Source organism: Thamnophis elegans, chromosome 15 (genome assembly GCF_009769535.1).
Source record: "Thamnophis elegans isolate rThaEle1 chromosome 15, rThaEle1.pri, whole genome shotgun sequence".
Taxonomy (NCBI): Eukaryota; Metazoa; Chordata; class Lepidosauria; order Squamata; family Colubridae; genus Thamnophis; species Thamnophis elegans.
In genome coordinates this window covers 5,568,600-5,596,398 of record NC_045555.1, presented here as the reverse complement: position 1 = coordinate 5,596,398, position 27,799 = coordinate 5,568,600, and the positions used below count along the sequence as shown (strand labels likewise).

Below are 27,799 nucleotides of genomic sequence, written 5' to 3'. Positions count from 1 at the left end.
AACCCAGGCCTGATTCACCTACAGCTGGTGTCCGGGCCTAAGGTCACCCCGCCATAGAGGGACATGTGCGTTTCCCCCCAAGCCAAGACGTCCCCCTTTTGCTGGGTGTGCTTGCAAAGGGTGAGCTCCTGGATGTCATTCTGGTCCAGCAGCCAACTCCAGAGGTTGACGTGGCTCATCCAGCCGGAGAAGGCGTCGGCGAAGACGTCCAGCATGGCGTTCTTCCTCTTGCCCAGGATGGGCGTCCCGCCGCTCTGGATGATGTAGTTTTTCTGAATGTTCCGGGCAGTGCCCACGGCGCCGTTGACCCACAGGTTGATAGTGCCCGAGCTGGAGACCCAGGTGACGCAGTGGTGGACCCAGTCTTCCGCCCGGCGGTGGAGGTCGAACTGCACGAACTTGCCCCCGATCCACACGCCCACCGCCATGCCCACGCTGATGACCAGCTCGTTCTCGCTCTCGGGGGTGGAGTAGAAGAGGACAGTCTGCCGGCCCTGGTTGCTGTTCTGGACCCAGAAGCAGAGCGTGAAGGTTTTCAGTTGCATGGGCTTCAGAGGGACGATGGTCACGTAGCTGGCGGTGTTCTCCAAGGGGAAGTGGAAGGCTTGCAAGCTGAGCTGGTGCTGGCCTGAAATAAACCACCGGACACGGTCAGGTGTGCTTGGTCCTTCCTTGAGCTGGGCAACCAACTGGAAGGGACCAATTTTACGGCTTCCCCTTGAGTTGATCCCGAGGAGAACCCAGGAAGAACCTCTTGTTCATTGAGTTGATCCTTGGAAGAACCCAGGAGAACCTCTTTGAATTGATCCTTGGAAGAACTCAGGAGAACCTCTTGTTCATAGGTGGTCCTTGAGTTGATCCTTGAAAGAACCCAGGAGAACCTCTTTGAATTGATCCTTGGAAGAACTCAGGAGAACCTCTTGTTCACAGATGGTCCATGAGTTGATCCTTGGAAGAACCCAGGAGAACCTCTTTGAATTGATCCTTGGAAGAACTCAGGAGAACCTCTTGTTCATAGGTGGTCCTTGAGTTGATCCTTGGAAGAACCCAGGAGAACCTCTTTGAATTGATCCTTGGAAGAACTCAGGAGAACCTTTTGTTTATAGATGGTCCTTGATTTGTCACCTTTAGAGCCCTTCATGGCCTGGGACCAGGCTATCTGAGGGACCGTCTCTGGCTGGTCACATCCACCTGACCCACTAGAACAGGGATACAATGTTGTGGGTCCCGTCTCCTAAGGAAGTCCACCTGGGGAGACCCAGAAGAAGGACCTTCTTGGTAGTGGAACATCATCCCTGCAGAAATTAGACTGGTCCCCACTCTTTTGGAAGGCCCTGAAGACGTGGTGAAAACTGAAAATTAGGCTGCTGGAGAAGACTCCTGCGAGTCCCTTGGACTGCAAGGCCACCCAACCAGTCAGTCCTAGAGGAGATCAACCCTGACTGCTCTTTAGAAGGCCAGATCCTGAAGAGGAAACTCAAAGACTTTGGCCACCTAATGAGAAGAAGAGCCTCATGCTGGGAACGATGGAGGACAAGAGAAGAATGGAAGGACAGTGAAGGAAGTGGCTGGATGGAGTCACCGAAGCTGTCGGCATGAGCTTCAATGGACTCCAGAGGATGACAGAGGACAGGCAGGCCTGGAGGAACGTTGTCCATGGGGTCACGATGTGTTGGACACAACTTCACAACTACCAACAAGAAAACGTAGTTCTGCCAGCGGACCTGAAGAGCCAATCAAATGGCTCATTTAATTGTGTGCCGTCACCAGGGGTGGGTGGGTGGTGGGTATTTTTTTTAAACTTTTCTTTCTTTTTTTGTGTGTTTTTACTATTTATAAGCCACCTAGTCGCTGTGAGCGAGTAGACGGCTGAATAAATCCTGCAAATAAATAAAATATCTGTGAAGTTCTCCAACCATCTCCACTTCTCCCAACGCAATGGGCACGGAAGGAGGACAAGGACAAAGAAGGAATTAGAAGGTAAGGCAGACAAGGTATCTCCAACAGGCCTTGTCGGCTCACTTCCATAGGTCTTCCAGAACCCAGAATTGTTCTGGTGTCTCCTAGGATTAGGGGTGGCATCCTGGGTTGGGAGAGATGGTTGTCTGAATGCACTTGGGTCAACGAAAGCAAAGGAGCTGCGCCTTACCAGGCTTGCCTATCACGTCCAGAAGATACGTCTTCATCTCACGAAGGCTAGTCTGTATTTTATTCAGCTTACTGGAGATGCTCTCAGGCCGACACCTTCCTAAAAGGATGGGAGTTCTAGTTTTAGTTCCTTGGTAAACTTTCTCCATCGTATTAATGGCCCACCCGATTCAGTGGGTGGGATTTAAATAATTTAACAACCGGTTCTCTGCCCTAATGACCAGCTGGGTAGGTGGGGCTCGGTGGTCATGTGACTGGGTGGGCGTGGCCAACTCAATGTCACTCACATCGATGGGCGCTTCGTCTGAGCTGTTAGAATGTAATAAGGGTTAACGGGAGAGGCAGTTTCTGTAAGCAAGGCAATAAAAATTAGTCTAGAAACAACACCATGTTCCCTTCCTGCCTTCCTTACAGGATTAGCCTTGTAAAGTGGAAAAAAACAAAACAAAATTTCTTCCAACAACCGGTTCCCTGAACTGCTCAGAAAGTTAACAACCGGTTCTCCCAAATAGGTGCGAACTGGCTGAATCCCAACACTGACCCGATCTAATGCAAGGGTGACCCAAGGAAATTAGGGGCTGGAACAATGAAAAGTAAACTTTTAATATTCAATTCCTTTGAGCCTAGGGAGGCAGGGGCTCAGTGTCTTAAGACGCTAAGCTTGTCAATCAGAAAAGTCGGCAGTTCAGCGGTTTGAATCCCTAGCGCCGCATAACGGAGGGAGCTCCCGTGCCTTGTCCCAGGTTCTGCCAACCTAGCAGTTTGAAAGCACGTAAAAAATGTGAGTAGAAAAATAGGAGCCACCATTGGTGGGAAGGGAACAGCGTTCCGTGCGCCTTTGGGAGTTGAGTCATGCCGGCCACATGACCACGGAGACGTCTTCAGACAGCGCTGGCTCTTCAGCTTTGAAATGGGGATGAGCACCACCGCCCCCTAGAGTGGGGAACGACTAGCACATATGTGCGAGAGGAACCTTTGCCTTTTGACACTTCCCTGATCACTTCTCTCCTCAGCCCCCCCCCCATCTTCTTAAGTTTTCCAAGATCCCAGGAAGAAGAACAGGGGGGGGGGGGGATTAAATAACTTCATGTTTAATTGGCTTGGACAGTGAGATGGTTGGTGTATACATTTAAAAAATAAATAGTTTGTGGGAAAGATTGAGGGAGCTCAATCTTTAGAGGGAGCTCAGCAGCTGACCTCTGTCCCTGAATATATGGACCCATGTTCCTTAACTAAAGGTTTGGGTGGGGGGGAGGAGGTTAGGCTTGCATCTGAAGACCTCTACGTGGTGATGTGGGAGGCATGACTCAACTCCCAAAGGCGCATGGAACGCTGTTCCCTTCCCACTAAAGGTTGTTCCTATTTTTCTACTTGCATTTTTTGACCTGCTTTCGAACTGCTAGGTTGGCAGAAGCTGGGACAAGTCACGGGAGCTCACCCCGTTACACGGCGCTAGGGATTCGAACCGCCGACCTTTCTGATCGACAAGCTCGGCGTCCCTGAGTGGGTGTAGTCTTACCATTCTCTTCCTGGTTCCCATCTTAAGATCTGAGCCCTGGGAATGTCTGTTAGTCCTATCCAAGATCATTTTGCCCATCCTCCTTGGCACCCGTTGTTTGTGTGTGTGTGTGAGAGAGAGAGAGAGAGAGAGAGACAGACAGAGAGAGAGAGACAGAGAGAGAGAGAGACAGACAGAGAGAGAGAGACTCCTGCAATCTACCTTCGATCAGCCGAGGGGAGAAGGAGGCTTTGACCACCCGTCCGTTGAGAGGCTGGATTTGACGGTAATCGTTTCTCAAAGTTTGGTTCTTCCAGTCCAACAAGGAATTTTCCAACAGATCAACCTGCAAAAGGAGTCAATTTTGAAGTGGGGAAAAAAAATATTGGGGGCCCACAGTATAAGTGGGAGGTGGTGCCTGAGGAACAAGGGCTAAGTTTTTTTTCTGATAATAAATATGTTCCGCTCGGCCTGAATCCAGCTTTCCTGGCCAAAGGGCAGTTAGCACTGATGATGTTATCTAGTTGGGTAATGAAACGTCTGGAAGAAAATAAGCAAGCTCAGAGAGAACCAAGGACCCCTCGTCAACCCTGAGCTACAAATATTCTTCCTTCCTTCATTTCTCTTCCTTCCTTCCTTCCTTCCTTCCTTCCTTCCTTCCTTCCTTCCTTCCTTCCTTCAACCCCTCATGTCAATCCTGAGCTACGAATATTCCTCCTTCCTTCCTTCCTTCCTCTTCCTTCCTTCCTTCCTTCCTTCAACCCCTCATGTCAATCCTGAGCTACAAATATTCTTCCTTCCTTCCTCTTCCTTCCTTCCTTCAACTCCTCATGGCAACCCTAAGCTACAAATATTCTTCCTTCCTTCCTTCCTTCCTTCCTTCCTTCCACCCTCATTTCAACCCTGAGCTACAAATATTCTTCCTTCCTTTCTCTTCCTTCCTTCCTTCAATCCCTCATTTCAATCCTGAGCTACAAATATTCTTCCTTCCTTTCTCTTCCTTCCTTCAATCCCTCATTTCAATCCTGAGCTACAAATATCTATCTGTCTGTCTGTCTGTCTGTCTGTCTGTCTGTCTGTCTGTCTATCTATCTATCTATCTATCTATCTATCTATCTATCTTTCTTTCTTTCTTTCTTTCTTTCTCTTTTTCTTTCTTTTCTTTCTCTTTTTCTTTCTTTTCTTTCTCTTTTTCTTCCTTCCTTCTCTTTGGTACTAGCACTGATGATGTTACCTAGTAGGGTAATGAAATGACTGCAAGAAAACAGCCAAGCGCAGGGAGCACCAAGGAAACCCTCAAACAGTATTTTGTTTGGATTTTTGCAAGACAAATATAAAGAAAAGAACTTCAGGGGGAAGAAAAAAAATAAGTGATGAACAGAAGCATTATCAGAAGTATAACGATGATTAATTTTGAATTGAGTAGCCAACCAATTCCAATGGACTCTCTTTGGGTGTACAAATGAGTAGGATTCACAAAAACATTTATTTTATTTTATTTGCAAAATCAAACCCACTACCATCCTTAATGAATTATTCAGACAGTGCTTCTGGAGAGCTGTTTCTATGAAAAATGGGGCAAAAACAGTCCCAAACTTAAGCAAAATTGGCCAAAGTGATTTAAAAAAAATTGAGAGTATAGTTTTAAAAAAAGGCCATTAAAAAAAAGGATAAGATGCCAATTAAAAAGTAACACAACTCCAAATTGTAGAATTAAAGTTAATGTAAAAGTTTGTCAGGTAACTATTTAAAAAAAAACAAAACAGTATATTCAATGGCTGGGAGTGAATCAAACTGCTTTCTGCCTTTAAAATAAAGATTGACTTCTTCTTTGGTAAAGTTTCATCCCATGTGATGTACCCAGCCTGCACACAGGTAAAGAAAGCGGCCTACATAACTTAATCTACCTTAAGTTTATTTTTGGGTGGGCTGTCAGAATTGAGCAGCTGTGTCTTGTAAAATTTAGATTAGAGTAGATTAACAGAGTTGGAAGGGACCTTGTAGGTCATCCAGTTCACCCCCCCACCCAAGCAGGAGACCCTTCACCATTTCTGACAAATGGGAGTCCAATCTCCTCTTGAAAGCCTCCAGTGATGAAGCTCCCACAACTTCCGAAGGCAACTTCTGTTCCACTGGTTGATTGTTCTCACTGTCGGGAAATTCCTCCTTGTTTCCAGGTTGAATCTCTCCTTGATCAGTTTCCATCCATTATTATTTCTTGTCTGGCCTTTGGGTGCTTTGGAGAATAGCTTGGCTCCCTCCTCTCTGTGGCAGCCCCTCAAATATTAGAAGACTGCTCTCCTGTCTCCCCTGGTCCTTCTCTTCAGTAGACTAGCCAGGCCCAGTTCCTGCAACCGTTCTTCATATTTAATGGGATTACTTCAAGCCATTTGTCTGAAATGATATAGGGCTCCCTGCTCAGGCTAGAAGGCCTCTGAGGTCCCTTCCAACTCCTGTACTCCTCACTGATCAGAATCAGTGTCATTTAAAAGCAAAGCCAATTGTGTTATTCAGCAAACTATGGTTTAGTGCAAAATGTAGATCCAAACCACGGTTGAATGCAGCATAAAGCTAAACCATAGTTCAGTGCAATGCATATGTTGGAAGAAATGCCCATCTGGGTTCAGCTCCAAGTGGGGGGAAAGGTACTGGAAACCTGGAGGCTGCTTGGAAAGATGGTTTAATGGTGGACAGGATCACACGACTTGAGTTCCTGAACAGAAAAGGGGGGTGGGGGTATCACATGCTTCTAGATGTTGGGTGAAGAAGAGAGAAAAAAAGGGGCTTGCTGAGAGTTCCTGAATTTTTTTATACTCTTTTTTCAGCCCCAACTCTCGTTTCCTTTTTCCTGCTTTTTCCATGTAAGAAATGTATTCTGACTCCCAGGGGCAGGGTGTGTGTGTGTGTGTTTCTTAGCTAACCTTGTAGGTTGTGTGCCTTTTGAGTCCCAAGCTTGGTTGAATTCCCAGATGCGATGTGGTGAGTTTCTGTGGAGGGTTGATCCCACCTTTGTTATGTAGAGTAGACTAGCTCAGGCATTTTAATGGCTCATTGACAAAAGGTGGGGGCTATGAAGAGTGAGTCTGCTTCCTGCCTAAAAACATGTTTCTCCATTTCTTATCAAAGAGAGCAGCGGATCCGAACACACGATCGACAGTTTCAATATATGGCCGAGGTAGGTCACTCCGTTTCCAACTGGGGAAGAAGGTTAGCTTGGAGTCCCATCTGGGGTGCCAAATGTTGGAAGAAATGTCCTTCCAGGTTCAGCTCCAAGTGGGGGAAAAGACACTGGAAACACGGAGGCTGCCTGGAAAAGTGGTTTAATGATGGACAGGATCACATGGCTTGACCTCCTGAACAGAAAAGGGGGATCCCATGCTTCCAGATGTTGGGTGAAGAAGAAAAAGAGCAAGAAGGGCTTAAAGTTCCTGTCTTTATACTCTCTGTTTGGCCCCACTTCTCTGTTTCCTGTTCCTGTGTAAGAAATGTATTCCGATTGGTTGTCAGACTCCCATAGGGCCATGCAGGGGCAAATCCCTAGGCTGTGTTTTTGAGTCCAAGTTTGGTTGAGTTCCCAGATGCCATGTGGTGAGTTTCTGTGGAGGGTTAATCCCACCGTTGTTATGTAGAATAGACTAGCTCAGGCATTTTAATGGCTCATTGACATAAGGTGGGGGCTATGAAGAGTGAGTCTGCTTCCTGCCTAAAAATAAACATGTTTCTCCATTTCTGATCCAGGGAAATATAATATTTCTGCCTTTTCAATATTTCCCAGGATATTTCATTTTTTTCTAGGAGAGGGGGGCGGGTGCGAACTTCCTACATGTGGACAGTAGAAGGAACCAAAAGAGGGAATATTTCTTGCCTGGGTATAAGACAGCTTGATCGGTGCGTCAAATACGGTCCAGATCACATTTTCCGTGCATGGCGGTGTGGTCAACGAACCATGATAGCGGTAGAAATTGGAGAGGTTTTCTGGCAACATGGCTAAGATATCCAGGCTATCGAGAGTGGTCGAGTACCCTAAAAGAGAAGAACAAACCCCCCCTGTGTACAACGGTCTTGCAAAGCAGGCCAGGATCAAATGAAAGAGCACGGGTGGATCTAAACGAACCAATGTTTTTAAAAATTGCCTTTTAAGATGAGATGTTTGGGAATCCCAGGAGAAAATGAAAGCGACAGGAAAGGTGCTTTCTAAACCCTTTCGGAGGTGGGAGATCGGGAATGCTGGGCCTTGTAGTCCCAACAAGAGCCCAGGCTGCACAGAAGCGATGTGCAAACCAAGCATTTCTCCCCGTGGGGCAAATCCCTATTTGGTTGGCAAAAATATGCATTGACTGTGTTTCCCCCAAAATAAGACAAGGGTCTTATTTTCTTTTGACCCCCCAAAATAAGCTTTGCGCAGCGGCAGTATTGTAGCCAATGAGGTTTATACGAGGCGTGATTACTGCTAATCTAAGAGGTCTGTAAGGGGCATGCATAAGCACACCAACATATCATGTGCATAAACGCACCAACACACTTATTCGTATCCATTTCCTGTACTCATAATCATGTTTATACTTATATCTGTGATCTTATGCATGCTTGGAAAAATAAATTAAATTAACTCGGTCTTATTTTCAGGAAGGTCTTATTATTTTTGAGGTGCAGGAAGCGGTGAGCGTGGCCATCTCATGGCTGCTGCTGTGTTGCAATATTTTCGGGGAGGGCTTGTTTTCGGGGGAGGGCTTATCTTAGCACATGTGCATCTTATAGGGTAATGTGATTTATGTCACAGACTGAGGGCAGGGAAGGAACAGAGGTAAAGTTCAGATAAACTTCAGAGATAAATCAAACAAAGCATTGGCTTGACTGTCTGTCAAATTTCCTAAAAATGCCCTAATTGATTCATAAGTATCGAGCCAAGTTTTCAATACAAAACTAGACATTTATTAGGAGCACCATTAGGCAAGATCTGTTCGCAGTCAAGCCTCTGCTTTGTTTGATTTATCTCTGAACGTTACCCGTTCCTTCCCTACCCCTCAGTCTGTGTCATGAATCACATTACCCTATAAGTTGCACACACACAACCCGCAAACCAGCTGCAGTAATCTAAGATCCGACTCCCGCCAACAGTATGATACAATGCACCCCCCCATTCCATCCCCATGACAACACTAAGTGTTGACATTAGGGCATTTTTAGGAAATTTTATATTGGGCTTATTATCGGGGAGGTCTTATTTTCAGGGAAACAGGGCATTGATTGATTTCCCCCGTCTTTCTAGATGGGATGCTTAAGGCAGGTAAAAAGCTTGCATGGGATTTAGCAGCTATGGTGGTCTCTGGACTTCATCTCCCATCAGCCCCTGGGCAGTGCAGCCAATGCCAATCATGGGAACTTGCAAGTCGGGAGCATCTGATTGGTGCATGTGGGAGAATCTCATTTGCATTTCTGCATCAGTCCAAGAGAAGGTGCTTGGTTTCCCCCCCCCCCTTCCAAGCCTTACCTGCATACTTAATTTTGGCCAATTTGGCAATGAAGTCGCTGTAGTAAGCGTTCTCAAAATGGCTGCCCTGAAAACAAAGAAAATTAAAATAATTACATGTCTATATTGCCCGATTCCCGGTGACAAATTTGCCTAATTCATGCCCACCCGAAATGGTACCACTTAGAAGATCCTGGCTGTTCTTGAAGGGGGGGGGGGGAAATGGGGTTTTGCTTTGGGATGGGAGACCACCAGGTGAGCCTTGCAAGTTGAACATCCCAGAAATAATGAGCATCAGGACTGAAGTACACTCAGTGAAGAAGCAGACATATATTTTGCTTTTCTCTTTTAATTTAAATGTCCCTATTTGCCCTCAGAAGTTTAAAAAATATGTCCAGTCTTTGTTTCCCTAGTGTTTGCTGCCCCCTAGTGTTAGATTCAGGGTTGTGAACCGATAATCTCCCCTCTTTAAAATTTCCAAGAGTGTTTTTATTTTCAATTTTAAAACTTTTATTTTAAACCCTCAACTTGATCCTATCTAGCCTTTAAAAGCCACCAGAGGCAGGATGAAGTGCCACAATGACACTTTTAATTTTAAAGCTTTTTTTTTTTTTAAAGAAACCAGCTTGAGAACAACCCGATTGATAAGCTAAACCACAAGGTGGTTTGTTCCATTGTGGCTTGGTGGTGGGAAGCTGCAATTCAGCTGCTCGGTCTTAAAAACCACATTTAAAGGTTGAGCAAACCTGATTAAGCCACATTTAACACAAGCTGCGATGTGAATCCAACTATAATTGATCAGATTTGGGGAAGAAATGAAGTGAGCTGATCCAGATTGGGAGAGGTAGTTAGGTGTGTGTGTGTGTGTGTGTGTGTGTGAGAGAGAGAGAGAGAGAGAGAGAGAGACAGAGAGAGAGACAGAGAGAGAGACAGAGAGACAGATCAGAGAGACAGATCAGAGAAAGAGAGAGAATGATGAGAGAGAAAGACAGAGAGAGAGAGACAGATAAGAGAGAGAGAGGAGAGAGAATGATAAGAGAGAGAGAAAGACAGAGAGAGAAAGTCAGTTAAGAGAGAAAGACAGGAGAGAGAGAAAGAGATAAGAGAAATGAAAGACAGGAGAGAGAGAGAGAGAGAGAAAGACAGATAAGAGAAAGAAAAACAGAGGAGAGAGAGGTGGGGCTCATCTTTCTGAGCCAGAAGCAAACAGCTGGAAAATTAAACCGAATTCCCAGTTAGCAATTTTTCCCAACTGCACAACAACAATTTGGACAGCTTAAAAGGGCCCAAAACAGTGGTTCTTAGCTTTCCCTGCTGGAGAGATCATTTTGTTAAGCAGATGTCAAGACAGATGTTGGGGAGGAGCAGGCAAATGGGAGACATTCTCTGGGAAATTGCCTCTTGAGCTCCCAATTGTCCTGGGAAGTTTGCATGGAAATGACAACCTTTTGCTGACTTGCAAATCAAAGGGATGCGCTAACAAGAGGCCCCAGCTGGTTTTTTTTTAAAAAAATAGCCCTCCCAAAGGAAGAGACTTGCTTGCAATGCCAGGAGGAAATTTTAAAAAAAGTCAAGCAGCTACTGGCGGCCTTTTCCAAGGAAAAAAATCAAAATGCGCTATTGCATTGTGTTGTGAACTGAGTTTAATGTATTCAAATACACACCATTTATTATAAAATGTTGTATTTGCAAAAAAAAAAGTGGATTCCAGATTCCTCGCAATGTTTAGGTCCCCCTGTTGAACCCCATTTTCTTCCTGTAATGTTGGGGGAAATACCCGAAGACAGTTACTTTCAGAGTCTAGGCCTGAGTGCAAATCATATTTTTTCCCCTTTTGTACGAAGTTAAAACCTATCCCGCTGCTAGAAAACTGAGACATTAAGAAGGCAGAATATTATATTTCCCTGGATGTGAAAAGGGAGAAACGTGTTTTTAAAGACAGAGTAGCTCCCTGCAGCTTCCTCCCCTCTCTTTGTCAATGAGCTATTAAAACCTGAGCTAGTCTACTTTACATAATAAAGGTAGGATTAGCCTTCCACAGAAACTCACCACATGGCATCTGGAAACTCAAACTTGGCCCCATGGCAGTCTGACAACCAATCAGAATGCATTTCTTACACAGGAACAGGAAACAGAGAGGTGGGGCCAAACAGAGAGTATAAAGACAGGAACTTTACGCCCTTCTTGCTCTTTTTCTTCTTCACCCAACATCTGGAAGCATGGGATCCCCCTTTTCTATTCAGGACCTCAAGCCATGTGGTCCTGTCCACCATTAAACCATGTTTCCCAGTAGCCTCCGTGTCTCCAGTGTCTTTTCCCCCACTGTTTAAAATATCCTGTTTCCCGACTTCTGGTGGGCCCAGAAGGCCCGAGAATCAGCTAGCACATGCGCCTCAGAGCTGAGCTCAGGTGCCCACTGATACGGCTCGGCATACCACCGGTTTGCCATCACGGGCTTCCATCCTCCCGTGTTATGTCTAACACCATCAAACCTTCCCATCATCTTGGAAGGTGGATAAAAAGGCCAGATCCCACCTGAACCTCTGGCTGGGCCTCGAACCATAACGCACAGTTGTAGGTGTAGGATGACGAGGAGAGAACGATGGGATATGTTGGGATCCTTTCGAAAGGCCTTCAATGAACTTGTAGTGCCAAGGAGGTGGGATAGGGGTCAAGCGCAGATCTGGCTGCCTGCCACCCAACTTGGGGTGGGCCTCTTAAAAGACTCCCGTGGCATAAATGGTTGTACTTACCACAAAAAGGAAAGCCAGGACAGCCAGCCCATCGGGCTTATTCTTTGCTTCGTCAAAACTGGAGTAGGCTTCGGAGTTGTAATGGACAATGTGGAGCTGCAGAAATTAAAAAAGAGGGTGAAAAAGTGGAATGGAGGCTCACGCGGTGGTGAAGCTCCCCCCTCGGAGGCGCAAATAGCCTCGGACAACCGATTCTTAGTTCTTTGACTACAGGCGGCCCTCGCCGACACCTGGGAGCACCTTGCTAAGCCAAGAGGTTGTTAAGCGAGTCTAATGCCTGATTTCACCACCTTTTCTCCAGCATGGTTTGAGTTGTTACGGTTAGTTGTTAATTGACTTTGCTCATCGGAAGCCGGGCTGGGATGATTGGAAATGGTGATCACCGGATCCTGGGATGTAAACACAGGCTGGTTGCCAAGCAACTGGATTTTGATCAAGTGATGGTGGGGACGCAGCCATTGTCGTAAGTGTGAGGACCAGTCGCAAGTCACTTTTTGGTGCCGTGGTGAACTTTGAACGGTTGCTGTTCTGACCCCCTCCTCGTCCCAGATCAAAGCATGCCAAGCCAAAGATACTTTAAGGAATTTATTAAAAGACAGACAGGTCCTTGGCAGCAATCCAGCACAGATAAGCCTTGGCAGCAATCCAGCCTGCCAAGCTAGCCACAAAACTTCTCCAATTTTAAGTCAATGCGTTGACTCCTGCAAAAGGGGCGTGTGCACAAGCATTCCTTTTATAGTCTTGCGAGGAGCCTAATTACCACCAGCTGAGTGCAATTACCTCCTGTAACTGCACAACTGTTCCTATTAGCTCTTCGGTGCCGGGCATCCAGGAACAACTCACTGCTGCCGTCCGGATCACACACCCTTGTCTCCTCCCCACTGGTCCAAGGCTCCGGCGCCTCCTGGTGGCCAACCAGCCTCTCTGCGCCCTGCTCGGAGTCGGAACCCTGTCCAGGGTCCTCCACATCCTCCAAAGCTGACTCATAGGGGCCCTCGCTGGTGGCAGCTCCAACGGTTCCTGCTGGGCCACAATAGGTTGCTAAGCAGATAGCTGTAAGTCAAGGACCACCTTGTAGTTCAAATACAAGTACTCATCGTACCTCGACTTACAACAGTTCATTTAGTGACCAGCTGAAGTCACAATGGCATTAAAAGAAGTGCTTTATGACTGCTTTTTCACACTTAGCCCTGCTGCAGTAATCCCGTGATAAAAATTCAGAGGCTTGGCAACTGACTCATATTTATGATGGTTGCAGTGTCCAGAGAAGAGCTGGGGGGGTGCAGTTTGCCCCATGGGCCAAGAAAACATTCAGCTTCACCGCCACCTCCACCCCCCGTTCCTCGGCAGGACCCTTCCTCAAAAACGGTGTCTTTGCCTCCCTTCCTTTTTTTTGTGGTCCTCTTGTAGGAAATTAGCACCCACCCCTCTCCTAGAAAAATGAAATATCCTGGGAAATATTGAAAAGGCAGAATATTATATTTTCCCTGGATCAGAAATGGAGAAACATGTTTTTTAGGCAGGAAACAGACTCACTCTTCATAGCTCCCACCTTTCTCGATGAGCCATTAAAATACCTGAGGTAGTCTACTCTACATAACATAGGTGGGGTTAACCCTCCACAGAAACTCACCACATGGCATCTGGGAACTCAACCAAACTTGGACTCAAAAACACAGCTTAGGGAGTTGCCCCTGCATGGCCCTATGGGAGTCTGACAACCAATCAGAATACATTTCTTACACAGGAACAGGAAACAGAGAGGTGGGGCCGAACAGAGAGCATAAAGCCAGGAACTTTCATCTTCTCTCTCTTTTCTTCTTCACCCAACATCTGGAAACATGTGATCCCCCTTTTCTGTTCAGGAGCTCAAGCCCTGTGGTCCTGTCCACCATCAAACCACCTTTCCCAGCAGCCTCCATGTTTACAGTGTCTTTTCCCCCACTTGGAGCTGAACCCGGAAGAGCATTTCTTCCAACATTTGGCGCCCCAGATGGGACTCCAAGTTAACCTTCTTCCTCTGGTGGAAACGGAGTGACCTACCTCAGCCATATATCGCAACCCATCAATCGTGTGTTCGGATCCGCTGCTCTCTTTGTCCGTGCCGCCCCAGTGAAGGTGAAGCTGAATGGCCGTGAATTTCCCCGGGAGGCCTTTCATAATCTTCATGGATGAAGGAAGGTGTATGGCAACTGGAAAGGGGCATGGAAAGGAAGTTCAGACCCATGCAGGTACTCCTCGACTTATAACAGTTCGTTTAGTTCCCAAGTTACAGTGGCAATGAAAAAAAGTGACTTAGGACTTAAGCCAGAAATTTGTGTTTAGAAAACAAAACAAAACAAAGCGAGTTTAAGTTCCATGCAGGAAACCCAGAAATCTTGATAGATTTTAGAAGTCAGATTCGGCTCTCTGTGAAGTTTCCAAAAGATGCCCCAATTAATTTATGAGCCTCGAGACAAAGTTCAAAAGAAATCCAGTCATTTATTAGGAGCAACATTTTGGCATGTTCTTCTGCGGAGCCGAAACTGATTTCTGCTTAATAGTGTCTGAACTTTACCTCTGTATCTCCCCCTCCCCTCACTCTGTGTCATAAATCATATCCACCAAAGAGGTGCTGCAGCAGGCTGTGAATCTTCCCGCCTCCTCACACCATGCCTGCTGTAGAAATGTGAGATCAGACTCTGGTGGAAAGGATGCATGGAATTCTCCCTCCCTTTTGCATGTCAACTTGATAATAGTCACGGAAACACTAACATTAGCATTGTTTTACTTCTTCCTTAATCGGTTTTCCACAACAGGTAGTCCTCAAATTACAACTGTTCATTTAGCAACGGTTTGAAGTTACAACAGCCCTGAAAAAAGCGGGTTAGGGCCGTTTTTTCAAACTTACGACCTTTGGGGCATCTTCGTGATCGTGTGTGATCAGAATTCAGACGCCTGCCAACCGGTTTGTACTTACGACCATTGCTGTGTCCCCTTTTGCGACCCTCCGACAAGCAAAGTCAGCGGGGAACCCCGATTCACTTAACCACTGTGTTACCAATTTGACAGCTGCCGTGACTCACTTAACAGCAGTGGCAAGAAAAGCCATAAAGTGGGGCAAAACTCATTTAACGAACATCTCAGTTAAAATAAATGTTGGGCTCAATTTTGGTCATAAGTCGAGGACTACTTGCATTTCAAACAGAGGTCTCATTTTCCATCCCTCCCATTGACAACCTGCCAGAATAAGAAATAAGGGGCCGAGGTGGCGCAGTGGTTAGAGTGCAGTACTGCAACCACTTCAGCTGACTGCTATCTGCAGTTCGGCTGTTCAAATCTCACCGGCTCAAGGTTGACTCAGCCTGCATGGTGGGTAAAATGAGGACCCAGACTGCGGGGGCAATATATGCTGACTCTGTAAAGCCCGCTTAGCAATAATAGCAATAATAACAGTAGACTTATATACCGCTTCATAGGCCTTTCAGGCCTCTCTAAGCGGTTTACAGAGTCAGCATATTGCCCCCAACAACAATCTGGGTCCTCATTTTACCCACCTCGGAAGGATGGAAGGCTGAGTCAACCCTGAGCCGGTGAGATTTGAACCGCTGAACTGCTGATCTAGCAGTCAGCCTGCAGTGCTGCATTTAACCACTGCGCCACCTTGGCTCTAGAGAGGGCTGAAAGCCCTATGAAGCGGTATATAAGTCTAACTGCTATTGCTATTGCTAAGAAAGGAACAGATTCAAGGCACGGCAACGTTGAAAGGAGTCCTTTCTGCAAAAGATAGGCAGCTTCTTTAAAACTTTTTGAAGATTTTTCAATATTTTCTGGACAAGATCGGCTCCCGAGTTAAAAAAAGTCAAGGCACAAAAGCAAGTTTCCCTTTGCAGGTTGTGGCTCTCAGACCACACACACAAACACACACACACACACTCAAACCTGCTTAATGAAGCTGCAATTATCCAAATAGTTGTATAATTACAGCAGAGCCTGAGGGTTAAATTGGGGCTGTTAGTTCAGCGGCTTTATCAAGTTTTTTTGCAGAGTGAGAGGCGGGAAGGACCGCAAAAAACAAACAAAAAAAAAACCCCACACAACTACAACAGTAATTCTCATTGGTGCCCAACTTTCTCTTGGGCGAAAAGATCATATACGAAAGAACAGGGTTGAAAAAGTGGCATGGAGGCCCAGACGGTGGGGAAGCTCTCCCTCAAAGGCTGGTAGCTTTGGACCGGAATTCCTAGTCCTTCAATTACGGGTAGTCCTCAACTCACAACAACAATTGAGCCCAATGTCTGTTGTTAAGCAAGGCAGTTGTTCAGGGACTCATGGCCCGTGACCTTTAGTGGCCACTTTTGGCACAGTTGTTAAGTGAATCATGGGGGTCGTTAAGCAAATCTGGCTTCTCCCAATAGATTTTGCTTGTCGGAAGCCGCCTGGGAAGGTTTGCAAATGGGGATGACATGACCCTTCGACAGTGCAATTTGTCATAGATACATGCCAGTTACCAACCACCCAAATTCTGATCATGTGACACGGGGAGGCAGCAAAGGTCATAACCTATGAGGTCACGGGCCATTTTTTTCAGTGCTGCTATACCTGAACAGCCACTACGTCCAGGGATGGGCTTCAAAAATGTTAGCAATGGGTTGTGGGTGTAGTAGCCTAGTCAGCCTCCTGCACCTTGGCGGGGAAGGGGCATTTTCATCCTCCCCAGGCCCTGGAGGCTTTCCTTGAGCCTCTGGAAGGCAAAAACAGCCTCCCCAGGCTCCAGAGACTCTCTAGAGGCTAGAAACAGGCCCGTTTTCAGGACTTCCAGAGCTTTTGGGACGCCTGTTTTTTGCCCTCCCCATGCTCCGGAGGCTTTGTTCGAATCTCCGGGAGGCTGAAAAACGTCCTTCCCTAAGCTCCGGAGGCTGAAAACGGGCCCGTTTCAGGACTTCCAGAGCTTCTGGGAGGCCTGTTTTTTGTCCTCCCCAAGCTCTGGGGGCTTTTTTTGAACTTCCGGGAAGGTGAAAATGTCCTCTCCCGGGCTCCAGAGGCTGAAAACGGGCCCGTTTCAGGACTTCCAGAGCTTCCGGGAGGCCTGTTTTTTGTCCTCCCCAAGCTCTGGGGGCTTTTTTTGAACTTCCGGGAGGGTGAAAATGTCCTCTCCCGGGCTCCAGAGGCTGAAAACGGGCCCGTTTCAGGACTTCCAGAGCTTCCGGGAGGCCTGTTTTTTGTCCTCCCCAGGCTCCGGAGGCTTTTTTCGAATTTCCAGGAGGGTGAAAAACGTCCTTCTCTAGGCTCCGAAGACTGGAAACAAGCCCATTTCTGGACTTCCGGAACTTCCGGAAGGTCCGTTTTTTCGCACACCCCGATCTACCGCACAGGCCCTATACTGGCCTGGCATCCCAAACAGCCCACGGGGAGAATCCTAAGAGGGGTGGAGCGGGGTGGGTGGGGCCAGCCAGGAGTGGGATTTGCGGGTTGGCAGAACTGGGCAGATCCTTAGCTAGAGGATCGCCCAAACCCGTGCGAATGCACAGCAGCCCACCCCCTTAACAACTTCACTCTGACCCAGTGGTGGGTTCCAGGCGTTATGGCCCATTACGGGTGTACCGGTTGTAGCTGGGAGCAGCGGTCACTGTACTGGAACAGTGGCTTGTTTGGCCTACCCTCCCACCTGCGTTCCTTACCGCTTTTTGAGGCAAAGAGATCAATTGCGCACGTGTGCACAGAGTACGGTGCCTGCGCAACCTCCGAGTGTCACAGGGCAAGTGGCGTGTGCATGCATGCGCAGCACGCACGCCCAACGAGGACGCCCAGCCCCGTCACAGTGTACCGGTTGCGACGGGATCCGGGCCACCCCCCTGCTCTGACTGCAGGTTTCCTGGTAATTCCTGAGTTTTCCATTCCATGGGAACCCAGTTTTACTACCGTGAAATTCACTTTTGGAGTTTAGATTTGAACCCGTAGCCCTGGAATTGCTTAGTGGTCTTTTGTCCATCCTTTCTCTCTGCCCGGAAGGTCCAGTTATATATTTTTCCACGCCAAAGGGCCTACCCAACCCGAATTCTCTCCCTCTCCTTTTTCTAGTCTGCTTTTGAAAATAAAGCATTCCTGATTTTAGAGTATATCAGCAAGTTAAAAATACGAGTTGGCTGGCCGCTGGGTATTCTGCAATTGTCCCAAATTCTAGCAATATCGCCATTCATCCGTAATGTTGGATCTGTGCTTTTGTTGTTATTTCCACACACACACACACACACCCTCTGTCTCCCTCTCCCTCTCTCTTTTTAATACCTCGTGCTTTTGTACAAATCGTCCATCACCAATTGAGGAAATCAGCACAAAATCAGGCAAATAGAATGTGGAAGGGCATAAAGAAAATGATGACGGGGCCAGAAATCAGAATGGATCACGACAAGAGCTGCATGCAATTAAAAAAAGGTCAACAGCCTGACTTCGTCCAAAAAAAATCACATTCTGCTGATTTTCTTTTCACGCGGCTTCTGACAAACCTGGACCACTTCCTGCAGGTTTTTTTTTAAAAAAACGGGTGTTTGCACCCCGATTGTAACCCTGTTGAAAAGGAGGTCTCTCTCTCTCTCTCTCTTAACCGCCTTCGGCACAGCCCAGTTTTAATCCTGTTTAAAACGGGCCTGTGTTTTAGCTGCCTTGGTCCCCCCAATTTTAATCCTGGGTTCAGACAGGCTTAAAGTCAAAGCATGCTTAGCATTAATGTGGGGTAAAAGGCTCCCCTGGGCTTAGAAATATACCATGTTTCCCCCAAAATAAAACAGGGTCTTCTTTTCTTTTGACCCCCAAAATAAATGCTTGGCCTTATTTTCAGGGAGGTCTTATTATTTTTGAGGTGCAGGAGAGAAGGAAAAAATGCAATTTTACTGCTCCAGAAAAAAAAAATCGTCTAAAAAGTTTGAGAAACTTTTTAGCGAATATGGACAAGCCGGTATGTAACGTTCTTGGGACGGTTGACAATGATTTATATGTGTATCTCATTATAAAAACCCTGTCTGTTTTCATTGGGCAGGCAGCTCTCGAGTTACGGCCAGAATTTTTATGGCTGAGCAAGGTGGCCGTTAAGGGAGGCGTGCTCCATTTTTACAACCTTTCTTGTCCTGATTCTTGAGTGAATCACTGCAGTTGCTAAGTGAATAACAATGTTGTTAAGTGAATCTGGCTTGCCCGTTGACTTGGCTTGCCAGAAGGTCGCAAAAGGGGAGCCCGTGAAGGTCGTTAAGTGTGGAAAAACGGTCATAAGTCCCTATTTTCAGTACTGTTGTAATTTTGGTCACTAAATGAAACAGTTGTAAGTCGGGGGCCCGCCTATATTTCTACGTAGGCGTGTGAACTGAGGGTAAGTAACTTTTCCCGGCTGTGACTGTGAACCGTCAATGAGTGAATGGTGGGAAGTCAGGAACTACGATCAAAGTGGCTTGCAAAAGATATGTAATTCGAAACCTAGAAACTCACCAGGGCTGGACTTAAACGAGTTTTGCAGGTTGGGGAAGGGAAAGGGGGCACTGCATAGGTCAGGGGCCACCACCGAGAAGTCCCCGTCGCCCATTGAGGTTCTCCGCGGCGACCCTAATCTTGGAAATTCCATCCCACCCCTCCGAAGACCGGTGCCAACTCCGATACCCTCTCATTTAGCTGGACTGAACCAGCAGGCTGTGGAGAGCTAAGGCTACGTAATATTGTGGGTTGCCTCGGAGACTTAATTGACCACAAAGTCTTATTTATTCAGCTTTGATTGCCTCTGATTGCTGTCTCTCGGCTCCTGGTTCTTGCAAGCTCAGGGGATTGCAAGACTTAAAGAAATAAACCCTGGGGCTGGCCACCGCAGAACAGGGGGGGGATCAACCAGCTTTCAAATTCTTTTTTTTTGCTTTTTTAAATAATAATAATAAAAAAAGATAGGTACCGGTAGGTCTTAGGGCCTACTTTAAGGTTTAGAGAAAGAAGTTATTCTGCTTTTTAAAACTTGATTTCTGGATAGGAGCAAAAACGAATCCTCTGGATTACAGACGGAGAAGCTCACAATAACAGTGTTGGATGGGACCTTGGAGGTCTTCTAGTCCAACTCCCCCCCCCTCAGGCAGGAGAGCTTATACCTGGGATCGTCAACCTTAAACACTCAAAGAGCCACAAAGGTCATAACCGGAAGCTTCCCGTTTAAATGTGAAGCCGACCGGAAGTATAGTTCTCCCACCATAGAGTCTCCTCCTAGCACGGCGTCCTTTTTCCTCTACCTGTCCTAACCAAAAGCCCTATCAATTCTGGAGCCGACTGGAAGTCCGGTTCCCACACCATAGAGTCTCCTCCTATCACGGCATCCTTTTTCCTGTCCTAACCGAAAGCCCTATCAATTGTGGAGCCAACCGGCACTAGGGAGCTGCAGCAGAGGGATGAAAAGAGCCACATGCGGCTCCAGAGCCACAGATGGCTCTCCCCTGGCTTATACCATTCTGCCCAGTTTCTTCTTAAAAGCCTCCAGTGATAGAGGCAAGTTTCTGAAGGCAAGTTATTCCACTGATTAATTGTTCTAACTATCAGGAAATTCCTCCTTAGTTCTAGGTTGCTTCTCTCCTTGATTAGTTTCCATCCGTTGCTTCCTGTCTGGCCTTCAGGTGCTTTGGAGATTAGCTTGACCCACTCTTCTTTGTGGCATATTGGAAGACTGCTATCATGTCACCCCTAGTCCTCCTTTTCATTAAACTAGATATTCCCAATTCCTGCAACTGTCCTTCGTATGTTTTAGCCTCCAGCCCCCCAATCATATTTCTTGCTTTTTTCAAGGGTATTTTTTTTAAAAGCTAGAAAACCACCCTTTCTTTCAAGCTCTTTAACCCCCAGATTTCGGCATCAGAAGTCTAGTTTTTTTTTTGCTTCCCCCACCCCCACCCACCCCAGTTATATTCACCTGAATGGCCATTGTTGGTCATCTTGAATGCGTCGCGGCGGTAGCCGTAACCCTGGAGCTGCAGCGGTTCCAGATCTGGATTAAATCTGACTTTTGACCTCTGAATATTGATGGGAGATTGCAGTTTCCCCAGGCAGTGATCGTAGTACGTTCCCCATTCGTCTTCGCTGTGCTCCCCTTGGGTTTGGGCCGGAGAGGAAGAGAGAAATGCTTATCAGATAAGGCATACCAACTTGTCTTAGAGTCCCACAAGCGAGATTTCCAACCTTCAGATTGCCTGGAAGCAAGGGTGGGCTACACGTTTTGTTACCACTGGTTTGACCTGCACGCCTGCTCGCTTCGCAGGCGCACGTGCCCCCTTCCACGCATGCGCTTTGCTCACACATGCGCCTTCTGCGCATGCGCCCGGCATCAAAAACGTGCATAAATTGGACTGCGTACAGTTGGTGTGTGCGATTTTTGCTACCGGTTTAAATGGGAAAGGGGTGACATTGATTTGATTTGATTTTACTTTATTTGTATGCCGCCCTTTTCCCTGAGGGGACTCAGGGCGGCTCACAATTCAAGGGAGGGGAAAAACAGACAAGTTACAAACATGAAAACCATACACCGTTAAAAGAACACAACAGTCATACCATTTGAGTGGGGTTGCAAGTCTTTAGCCCCAGGCCTGTCGGAACAGCCAGCTTTTAAGGGCTATGCGGAAGGCCTGGAGGGTGGTGAGGGTACGAATCTCCACGGGGAGTTCGTTCCAGAGGGTCGGAGCAGCCACCGAGAAGGCCCTCCTCCGGGTAGTTGCCAGTCGACATTGGCCGGCTGATGGAATTCGGAGGAGGCCTAGTCTGTGGGATCTTATTGGTCTAATGGAGGTAATTGGCAGTAGGCGGTCTCTCAAGTACCCAGATCCAAGGACATGAAAGGAAAGAGGAAGGAGGAGAGAAACGAAAAAAAATGTATAATGTGTCTTCCCTCCGCTGAAAACTTATTCAGATTAACGGAGTTGGAAGGGACCTTGTGGGTCATCTAGTCCAACCCCCTGCCTAAGCAGGAGACCCTACACCATCTCTGACAGATGGCAGTCCAGTCTCTTCTTGAAAGCCTCCAGGGATGAAGCTCCCACAACTTCCGAGGGCAACTTCTGTTCCATGAGTTGATTGTTCTCACTGTCAAAAAACTTGTGTTTCCAAGGAGGAGCTAAGTTCAATGCAAAGATGTTATTAATTTCTTATTCTTTTTTTCTCAATATATCTTAGACTTTGTTTGTTAAATATCTATACCGTGTACGGGTTCTGGGAAGTCGGGGGGGGGTAGGTTGTGGGGGCTCGGGGGGGGAGGGCGGGAGGGGGGGGGAGGTATATTAGGCCTGACGAGGGGTGTTAGATTTTAAAGTAATATGATTGCACATGTATACTGTCTTCTCTTACAACATGATATTGTCTATGTAATAGTACACATGTGATTATATGTTATGAAAATGGAAAATAAAAATCATGATTTGAAAAAAAAACCTTGTGTTTATAAGACTGATCATCCGGGTTCTTAATGTAAAGAAAAAAAATTGTAAATTCATGTCTCCTACAATAATCTTTTCCTTATCGCTTACTAAACGAAAGCAAATATGTGTGGTGGGGTCCTTGGTGCTCTCTGAACTCGGTGGCTTTCTTGCAAACGTCTCATTAACCAACTAGGTAACATCATCAATGCCAGAAGGGAGTGGGGTTTGCAGAAAGGAGGACGAGGACTATGGGGTCCTTGACGCTCTCTGAGCTCTGGTTGCTTTCTTGCAGGTGTCTCATTACCCAAACTAGATAAAACATTGTCAGTGCTCAAAGGGAGTAAGGCTTTGCCAGATCCCGCTCTCTTTTAGACTGATGATGTTATGTAGTTGGGTAATGAAACGTCTGCAAGAAAACAACCAAGCTCAGAGAGCACTAAGGACCCCACCATCTTCCTCCTCCTCCTCGCCACAAACCCCACTCCCTTATAGTACTGATGATGTCACCTAGTTGGATAATGAGACGCCTGCAAGAAAGCAATCTCAGAAAGCACCAAGGACCACAGTCATTGTAGTCCTCCTCCTCCTCCTCCCCCACTCTCCTTCAGCAAACCCCACTCCCTTTTAGCACTGATGATGTCACCTAGTTGGGTAATGAAACGCCTGCAGGAAAACCACCAAGCTCAGAGAGCATTAAGGATCTCCATTCCAAATATTCTCCTTTATCAATGATGTATTGTAACTCAAAACCCTACAATGGATCCTGAGAAATATTTATTTCTGGGGAAAGGTGGTGATGGAAGACATTTTGGAGATAATTGCTAGGGATTCCCTGTAACTCAGTGAGGAGAATTCTTGAGTTTTGTTTGGACTGTTGAGCATTGATTTGCATTGTCTCCTGTCCATGCTTAGTTCTTATTTTCAAATTTTGCAATGGTTTTATTCAAGGATAGATTCCTGCACTTTCAAAGAAAGAGGAGTTTTGAAACGGGCTTGTTCAGAAGAGGGAATCAAGGTTATTCTCCAAAGCTCCTGAGGGCAGGACAAGAAGCAACGGGTGGAAACTAACCAAGGAGAGAAGCAACTTAGAACTAAGGAGAAATTTCCTGACAGTGAGAACAATTAACCAGTGGAACAACCTGCCACCAGAAGTTGTGAATGCTCCAACCCTGGAAGTTTTTAAGAAGATGTTGGACAACGCTTTGTCTGAAGGGGTGTAGGGTATCTTGCCTAAGCAGGGGGTTGGACTAGAAGACCTCCAAGGTCCCTTCCAACTCGGTTATTCTATTCTATATTCTAACTAGAGAGAGGGAGGATGGACAGATTATCAAGGTTCCTTCTTGGCTCTAATAAACCACTTTTTAAAGCCTGGAAATAATCCTTAGGTGTGTCTTAATTGCTCCCTTTGACCAAGTCAAGTTTGCCGCTCTGTTTGCGATCCATCCAAAAATCTTTCTTGGCACTCTCCCTAAATTTTAGGGTAGCTTCTTCGCCATTAGGAGTTAAGAGGTATTGATCCATTCTTATTAGAGGGCAGGAGGAAGGTTATGGAAACAAAATATCTCCAGGGAGCCTCTCCAGGGAAGACTTTTTTCTCCTCTCAAAGAGTTTCTCCTTTGGACTTTCTAAATACAGTATTTTGGGGGGATTATAAGATGTGCCTGACTATAAGGCATACCTCAATTTAGAAGACGAAAACAAACAAACAAAAAAGATTTTTGGCCTCTGCGCGCAGCATTTTCAGCACTTTTGGGGGCCTTTTTTCAGCCCTTTGATAGCCTTTTTTCTACCCATTTTTGAAGCTTTTTTCAAGCCATTTTCGAGGCATTTTGGGGGCAGTTCCCCTCCCAAAAGCCCCCCACCCAAAGCCTCAAAATGGGCCAAAGAAAGCCTCAAAAATGAGCCAAAGAAAGCCTCAAAAATGGGCTGAAAAAAGCCTCAAAAACGGGCTGAAAAAAAGCCTGAAAACGGGCCAAAAAAGCCCAGAAAATGGGCTAAAAAAGCCCCCCAAATGAGCTGAAAGAAGACCTGAAAACAGGCTGGAAAAGGCCTGAAAATGTGGTGAAAACAGGCCAAAAAAAGCCCTGAAAAGGGCTGAAGAAAGCCCCCAAAATGGGCAGGAAAAACCCTGAAAATGGCCCAAAATATGGCCTGAAAACAGGTTGAAAAAAGGCCTGAAAACAGGTTGAAAAAAGGCCTGGAAAACAGGTTGAAAAAAGGCCTAAAACAGGCTGAAAATAGGCCTGAAAACAGGCTGGAAAAAGGCCTGAAAACAGGCTGAGAAAAGGCCTGAAAACAGGCTGAAAAAAGACTGTAAAAAGGCCTGAAAACAGGTTGAAAAAATGCCTGAAAACAGGCTGAAAAAAGGCCTAAAAACAGGCTGAAAAAAGACTGTAAAAAGGCCTGAAACAGGCTGAAAAAAGGCCTTAAAACAGGCTGGAAAAAGGCCTGAAAACAGGCTGAGAAAAGGCCTGAAAACAGGCTAAAAAGTCTGTAAAAAGGCCTGAAAACAGGCTAAAAAGTCTGTAAAAGGCCTGAAAACAGGTTGAAAAAGGCCTAAAACAGGCTGAAAATAGGCCTGAAAACAGGCTGGAAAAAGGCCTGAAAACAGGCTGAGAAAAGGCCTGAAAACAGGCTGAAAAAAGTCTGTAAAAAGGCCTGAAAACAGGTTGAAAAAATGCCTGAAAACAGGCTGAAAAAAGGCCTAAAAACAGGCTGAAAAAAGACTGTAAAAAGGCCTGAAACAGGCTGAAAAAAGGCCTTAAAACAGGCTGGAAAAAGGCCTGAAAACAGGCTGAGAAAAGGCCTGAAAACAGGCTGAAAAAGTCTGTAAAAAGGCCTGAAAACAGGTTGAAAAAATGCCTGAAAACAGGCTGAAAAAAGGCCTAAAAACAGGCTGAAAAAAGACTGTAAAAAGGCCTGAAACAGGCTGAAAAAAGGCCTTAAAACAGGCTGGAAAAAGGCCTGAAAACAGGCTGAGAAAAGGCCTGAAAACAGGCTTAAAAGTCTGTAAAAAGGCCTGAAAACAGGTTGAAAAAAGGCCTAAAACAGGCTGAAAATAGGCCTGAAAACAGGCTGGAAAAAGGCCTGAAAACAGGCTGAAAAAAGACTGTAAAAAGGCCTGAAACAGGCTGAAAAAAGGCCTTAAAACAGGCTGGAAAAAGGCCTGAAAACAGGCTGAGAAAAGGCCTGAAAACAGGCTAAAAAGTCTGTAAAAAGGCCTGAAAACAGGTTGAAAAAAGGCCTGAAAACAGGCTGAAAAAAGGCCTGAAACCCAGGTGTGCAGAAGCCAAAAATGGCTGGTGAATGGGTGGGGCTTTGGCAATATTCGGTCTATAAGACACATCTATATTTTCACCCCTTTTGGGAGACAAAGAAGTGTGTCTTATAGTCCCAAAATAGGTAACAACAATAACACATTAAAAGCAGATTTAAGTTCCTTCCATATTAGGCATCAACCATTGGCTGACATTATGGATAGGGCAGAAAATTCCCAATAGCAGATGGAACAAGATTTATCCTATTTTCCTCTTTTTTTCCTCCCTCTAAAAGAAGGAACAACGTTGCAAAACATTCCTTTTTTTAAAAAAAATTGACGGATGGGGAGAGACAGGAAGACAAAAGGAAAAGCAGCCAGCACAAGCTCACCCTTTTGAGTTTCTGCTTGATTGGGAATTTCTATCCAAATTTCCCCCCCACCCCTCCTTTTGTTTTGAAACGACATTTCTGCCTTTGGGTGACCTGCCAAGAATTTGGGCATCCGAAGAGACCCCCCAAAGAGGATTCCAAAATTAATCCTAAAGTCTCTGAGGTGTTGGGAGAGGTTATGAAAAGTTTAGGGGGTGGAGGGAACTTACCTGGTTTGAAGGTGGGGTGGGGGTGGGGGGGCAAATGACATGCAGGTTTGTAAGGCTATTCAAAAGAGGTTTGTATAACAGAACAGAATAACAGAGTTGGAAGGGACCTTGGAGGTCTTCTAGTCATACCCCCTGCTTATGCAGGAAACCCTACACCACTTCACACAAATTGTTATCCAACATTTTCTTAAAAACTTCCTGTGTTGGAGCATTCACAACTTCTGGAGGCAAGTTGTTCCACTGATTAATTGTTCTAACTATCAGGAAATTTATCCACAGTTCTAAGTTGCTTCTCTCCTTGATTAGTTTCCACCCATTGCTTCTTCTCCTGCCTTCAGGTGCTTTGGAGAATAGCTTGACCCCCTCTTCTTTGGGGCAGCCCCTGAGATATCGGAAGACTGCTATCATGTCTCCCCTAGTCCTTCTTTTCATTAGACTAGACATATTCAGTTCCTGCAACCGTTCTTCCTATGTTTTAGCCTCCAGTCCCCTAATCCTCTTTCTTGCTTTTCTCTGCATTCTTTCTAAAGTCTCCACATCTTTTTTACATCGTGGCGACCAAAACTGGATGCCGTATTCCAAGTGTAGCCTTACCAAGGACTTATAAAGTGGTATCAACACTTCACGTGATCTTGATTCCATCCCTCTGTTGATGCAGCCTAGAACTGTGTTGGCTTTTTTGGCAGCTGCTGCTCACGGCTGGCTCCTATTTAAATGGTTGTCCACCAGGACTCCAAGATCCAAGTTTGGCTTGATTTTAAAGCTGGATTGTGTATGTGTGTTGCAGTTCGGCTGGTGTTTTGGGGATATGCACAGGTGAGCTAAAAGGATGCCAAAACCCCTCCTTCCTTTAAACTGGTCTACTCCAGATCTGCTGGGCAATTCTTAATAATGCCCCAGCAGGAAAACTGACCCTTAGGACTATCATAGTAGAGATCTACTGGAATTACTCTTAAATATTATTCTCCACAATGTAAATCTCAGCTCCATTAACTTAATTTTCGCTCCGATTGTGGACTAACAGAACAGCGTAAGAGTTCACACATTTTTGCTGTTTGCAAACGATGCCATGGGGGTAGTGTGGTGGACGAGACCAAGCCCCTATGTTCTCCCAAATGTTAGGTATGTTTGGATTATGAAACTTCACAATTCCTGTTTGGAGTATCATTACTTAATTGTATCCTGCCTTTTTCTTTACAATATAATTCAAGGCAGAAAATCACCTAGCCACGCCTCCCCCCCCCCTATTTTCCTATTTTAATTTTTGCTATTGTGAGGAAATATTGTGTTGTTTCCTCACAATAACAACCCTGTTTGGTGGGGTGGGGTGTGTGTGTGTGAGAGAGAGAAAGGGACTGGCCCAAAGTCACTGCGCAGATTTTTCATGCCTAAGACAAACTCCCAGTCTCCCGTTTTCTAGCCTTAAACCAAACAGGCTCTCTATAGTAACAAGAATTGAAACTCCAGTCTGGAAAACCGACATTGAATCATGTTGCACAATTTGCAGCCCTAAAATAGACCACAGTTAAAAGCAAAAAGGTTGCTTCTTTCCCTCTTTTCCCCCCTCCTTACCGTGATATGTCCAGTCCAGAATACGGGAAGAGCATAGATGTAGAAAGCAGAGTTGAAGCACCCAGACGCTAGTCCTCATGATTCGGTGAAATCAAACC

At 46.1% G+C, this 27,799-nt stretch overlaps 1 protein-coding gene and 1 pseudogene across 1 annotated transcript; one reads left to right on the top strand and one right to left on the bottom strand.

The window, feature by feature from the left end:
• CA6 (carbonic anhydrase 6) lies at window positions 1-27,799 on the bottom strand. Its single transcript, XM_032232334.1, has 9 exons — window positions 27,702-27,799; window positions 20,778-20,954; window positions 13,913-14,061; window positions 11,870-11,965; window positions 9,138-9,204; window positions 7,512-7,669; window positions 3,869-3,992; window positions 2,179-2,248; window positions 1-660 (listed from the first exon to the last, which is right to left on the bottom strand). The coding sequence occupies exons 1-9, from the start codon at window positions 27,778-27,780 to the stop codon at window positions 15-17; spliced, it is 1,566 nt and encodes a 521-aa protein (XP_032088225.1). The 5' UTR covers window positions 27,781-27,799; the 3' UTR covers window positions 1-14.
• LOC116518839 lies at window positions 8,040-8,202 on the top strand (annotated as a pseudogene).